Source organism: Penaeus chinensis, chromosome 24, assembly GCF_019202785.1.
Source record: "Penaeus chinensis breed Huanghai No. 1 chromosome 24, ASM1920278v2, whole genome shotgun sequence".
In the NCBI taxonomy this organism is placed as follows: domain Eukaryota; kingdom Metazoa; phylum Arthropoda; class Malacostraca; order Decapoda; family Penaeidae; genus Penaeus; species Penaeus chinensis.
Window position 1 is genome coordinate 14,736,020 of NC_061842.1, and position 5,000 is coordinate 14,741,019.

The 5,000-nt window shown below is 38.2% G+C and overlaps 2 protein-coding genes across 2 annotated transcripts in view; both read left to right on the plus strand.

The window, feature by feature from the left end:
- Nucleotides 1-1,640, plus strand: part of LOC125037864 — a 1,676-nt gene extending 36 nt beyond the window's left edge. The window contains exons 1-4 of the mRNA XM_047631106.1: nt 1-58; nt 378-687; nt 928-1,308; nt 1,613-1,640. The exon at nt 1-58 is cut by the window's left edge and continues 36 nt beyond it. Coding sequence (XP_047487062.1) covers nt 1-58; nt 378-687; nt 928-1,308; nt 1,613-1,640 — 777 coding nt within the window. The remainder of the gene's footprint in view (nt 59-377; nt 688-927; nt 1,309-1,612) is intronic.
- Nucleotides 1-4,660, plus strand: part of LOC125038297 — a 5,319-nt gene extending 659 nt beyond the window's left edge. Inside the window, exons 2-3 of the mRNA XM_047631757.1 lie at nt 3,272-4,073; nt 4,177-4,660. Of these exons, the coding sequence (XP_047487713.1) occupies nt 3,292-4,073; nt 4,177-4,630 (1,236 nt within the window). The 5' untranslated portion in view covers nt 3,272-3,291 and the 3' untranslated portion in view covers nt 4,631-4,660. The remainder of the gene's footprint in view (nt 1-3,271; nt 4,074-4,176) is intronic.
- Nucleotides 4,661-5,000: the final 340 nt, after the last annotated feature.

Sequence of the window (5,000 nt, forward strand, 5' to 3'; positions counted from 1 at the left end):
AAAAATGCACTGCATTATGACAAAGAAGAACTATGCCATCACTGTGACAAGTGTGAGAGTAAAGTAAACTCAAAATAGAGAAGGCAAGGAAGTGTCGTATATTGTCAAATTGAAGAAGAAAAGGGAAGGTGGTTCTTCGTCTTATTTCGCTGACATGACATTTGAGAAGGAGGCAGATTTTTTACTGAACTTTGTCCTTTGTTGGATGCTGAGCTGTTAGCAGTTGGATTGACTCCTGTGAAAGTGCCTCGTTGTTGCCATTCTACGTGGTCCGAGAATCAAGATTTTCTCTCTCTGGTGGATTTACGACCTACAGGATTCAAATGCTACGACCGAAAGAAAGTATTGGATGACTCATGCAAATCTTGTACTCCAAGAATTGACCAGGCTACACGCAGCGTCCTCCTTGTTGCGAAAGAAGATGAAGGAAGATCTTGTTTCAAGATACAGTTTCTTAGCATGGGAGTGGTTCATTTATAACGAGGAAGCAAGAAAGGAATTTAAAGTGCTCCTCCCTGGGTCTCTGATGAGCTCTTCCACACTGACAGTTCTCATGGGCTACGGTACTGTGTCTGAATGGTTTAAGGACGCCACTTCTCGAAGCTGCGAAATCTTCGAGGAGCAGCTGAAAAGGGGCAGCTTCGTTGTTATTGGTCATGGAGACTGCTGCACCAACATGCTTTTCAGGTCAGTCTATGTACCTGTCAACTGAAATACAACAATCAAACTTGTTTTTATTTTTTAAAGAAACCATACGTATAAATATATCGATATAGATACAGATGTGTGCGTATGTGTATACGCGTGTTTGTGCATTTGTTGTCCAACCATATTTACCATATAATTCGGTACATACATACGTATATATATATATATATATATATATATATATATAATTTTTTATTTTTTATTTCTGTTTTCACATAGATATGATGCAAAGGAGAATCCTGTGGAGGTTCTCTTTTTGGATTTTCAGCTGTGTCGTCAGGCGTCTCTGGCTGTTGATTTGAATTATTTTCTCTTCTCGAACTTCGACCGGAAGGACAGGAAGGAGAAGATGGGACAGTATCTGTCACTTTACCACTCGTCTTTTGCGAAGGTTTTGGCATCTGCTTCATTAACCATGCCATACACCATCGAGGAAATCACCAAGGAATTCAAGCGGAAGAACATCTATCAGATCATATGTGGCTCAATCCTCATTCCTCTCCTTGTGTCAGAGACGCAAGAATTAATCGATTTTGACTCTGCTTCTGGTGGTCGTGCGAAAAACTATGTTGAAGAGCTACGCCAAAATGCTATTAGAATGTTAGCCAATAATCCCTTGCTAAAACCACGGATGAGCGATTTATTCAAAGACTTGAAAGAATGTCATGGATTATAATCATCTTTGACAATAATCTGCTTGTGTTTGTTTAAATTGAAGATGTATTGCTAAAAATAACTGATACTGTTAGAGGCTAGGTATGGGAATCGGTTAAATAAGGTTGAAGTGAACTTGGAGGTAATACATGAAAAGGATGATGTGAAGTGTTAGGGATAGGAGTAAATCGTATCTGATTAAGAGACTCGTCACTTATACTACATTTTCTACCATTTTTTGGTGACATAGGAGAGTTCGGTCCATTGTTTTGCGATGAGGTGTATACAAGAACAACTTGCTTCTTCAGTCTAGTTGAAATATAGTGCCTTGGATATTGTTCATTGTGACGAATCGAGGTAAGAGGTCCCGATGAGAAAGATCAATCAAAGCCAGAACTGGAACAGGCCGAAGCGTGGAATTGCTTACACGGCGCAACACAAGTAAATATAGCCGATATATACTTCCATCAAAACTTTGTGATTCAAGTAATCAGTTAACCGCGATGTACATTTTATAGCGAAAAGAAATAGCATATTTTGCGTTAGTAGAATTGTTCATTTTTAGTCATACCTTGTTATTTGAATTTGATAGATTGTTTTTTTTTTTTTTGTGTGTTATATAGATTCCTTGTTCAATAAGTAATTCTACAGGCTTTTACGAAATTAGTTGTTAACTGAATAATACTAACGTTTCTCTTCCAAAGCAGATTTTATCCAATTAAAAAAATCCAAGTTAGAATTTACTATTGTTACATGTAATTCTGCTAATATGGTTCTCAGGACTCGGAATTCCCCACAGAACACAACTCGATAAACTGGAGAAAATACATTACCTCACACCCTTTTTTTCCTTTATAAGAATAGTTAAACGTGTACACATGCATTTGGCTTTATGTATAAATGTATACATTCGTATGTAAATAATATAGATTTATAAATTTATTTGTATGCTATATCCATATATTTCGACTGAAATATGCGTATGTATTTAATTGTCAAATCCTTTGTTCTGTGAGAAAGTATTGGGCGAAAAAATCAAACTACAAAATAATATTTTGTACCGCGATCTGAAAAATAATTTAAGAGAATCTCGGACTCGTTAGATTTTGAGTTGCAGATACATGGAAAGACCTTTGTAAGCATGATTCTTGGCATAAAAAAGTGGAAGGCAGATATCTATATGATATGTATTGCATTGATATTATTGGCAGTCTGTTGCCGTATTTAATAGACCAAGAGGACTGTATCCAATGTGTGAGCTTTGAAAACTATAACGACCATTACTGATAAATGCCTATAAGGGAACCCCCATACTTGCTATTCATCATAGTTACCAATTTGTATTATAAAAGTAATCAAATGTTCAAACAAACAAACAAACAAAAAAACCCTCAAACGTCATCTCTTTCCTTCCAAGTGATCTACAAAACTTTATCAGTTAATCTTATCACAATCTGAGTTCGTAAGAATAAGCAGTAGGGTGCATATTTAGACTGATCAAAGGCAATGATAAGTTGGATTACTGTACTGTTACACTGTATCATTTTGTTCTAGTCAATCGGTTTCAGATGCTGGAAGTGAAAAGAATGGAGAGAAATGTCAGGATTATCACGAAAGGAAATATGAGATAGAATGTAATTTAATGAAGGTCGGTAAATCAACTGTGTAACTCTTGGAGAAAATGCAGTGCAATAGCAAGGTATTTACCACTTGTTTCGATGATTAAAAAAGAAAAAAACAATGTTTTATTACAGCCTAAAATATTTTTTTAATTCACAATGGGTTTTTCGTGTTTCTTCTTGCAGCACCCCCGTGATTTATTTGTTTTTGTCGTCTTCATTACCTTCCATATTCTCTTCTTCGTAATAATCATGAGTATTGGTCATTAGCTGCACACTTTCTTCCGCAGCCACGCTGGACTTCGGGACCATGAGCAAGTACCCATCTCTTTCTAAGGCCATCGTGACAAAGGCTTTGCACGAAGACAGGGGAAGTGACGCTCATCTCGTGTCCTGGATCACCGAGGACTTTCTTGGGGAAGGCGACAATTACGTCAGTGCTGTTACCAGTGTCAAAGTCAAGTACACTCAAGGTGGAGAGACTCATGACCTAAGTTACATCGTGAAGTTGAAAAGGAAGAGGGATGGAGGATCCCCCACTTACTTTGATGATATGACCTTTGGAAAGGAGGCCAGATTCCTAATTGAAATATGCCCATTGCTGAACGCCGAACTAATAGCAGCTGGACTGGCTCCTCTGCAGATACCACGTCCTTGCCATAGCGCGGTTTCTGAGAATCAAGATTACTTATTCCTAGAAGATTTACGATCTAAAGGCTTCAGGCGTTATGACCGTAGGAAGGGAATAGATTACTTACATGCAAAGTTTGTCCTTCAAGAATTGGCCAGATTACATGCAGCATCTTTCTTGTTACGCAAAAAAATGGAAGAAAATATGGTTACTAAATACAAATTCCTTGCATGGGAATGGCACATATATTCCGACGAAGCACGTAAGGAATTCAAGACTCTCTTCGCAGGAACACAAAATAGCACTTCTGCACTAGCAAGCGTGATGGAATACGAGTCAGTGTCAAGGTGGTTCAAGAACACAGCTTCTTGTGGTTGCGAGGTCGTGGAGGAGCAACTAGACAAAAGTAATTTTGACGTGATTTGTCACAGCGATTGCTTCACCAGCAACATTTTGTTCAGGTTAGTTTTGGATGGTATTATCAAAAAACATGTATTCTTAAACTTATCAGTGCATATTCTAACAAGAACAAGGTATATTTGTTCATGTTATTTTTTTATTCAGGTACAATGAAGAAGGACAACCAGTTGAAGTGATGCTGTTGGATCTTCAAGTTTGCCGAGTATCGTCACTGGCTATTGATCTGAATTACTTCATCTTCTCAAGTATACCGCGCAGAAGAAGAAATAAGCTTGACGAATACTTGTCGCTGTACCATTCATCTTTCATGCAAGTCATGACAGCCGCGGGATGTGATATGCCCTTTACAAAAGAAGAAATCAGTCAAGAATTCAAAACAAAACACACTTACGGGTTTATGTTTGCTTCAATCCTCATCCCTATCCTTGTGTCGGAGGCACAGGATGTGCTGGAATTTGACTTAGCCACGGACGGGCATGCGACAGATTTCGTCGAAGAGTTGCGCCAGAATGCTATGAGGATGCTGGCCAACAATCGGTTGCTGAAGCCACGCCTGAAGGATCTCTTTGATGACATTGTAGAATTCCAAGAGCTATGAACCTGACGACATTGTGGTGTACATCTCCCCCCCCCCCCTCTCTCTCTCTCTCTCTCTCTCTCTCTCTCTCTCTCTCTCTCTCTCTCTCTCTCTCTCTCTCTCTCTCTCTCTCTCTCTCTCTCTCTCTCCTCTTCCTTCCTTCCTTCCTTCCTTCCTTCCTTCCTTCCCTCCCTCCCTCCCTCCTTCCTTCCTTCCTTCCCTCCCTCCCTACAATATTATGTATTCATATATATATATAGATAGATAGATAAATATTATTTTATATAACCTTTTGTATGTATGTATGTTATGTATTCACACATATACATGTGTATATATATACATATATAGTATATATATAGTATATATGTATAGTATATATATCATAAAT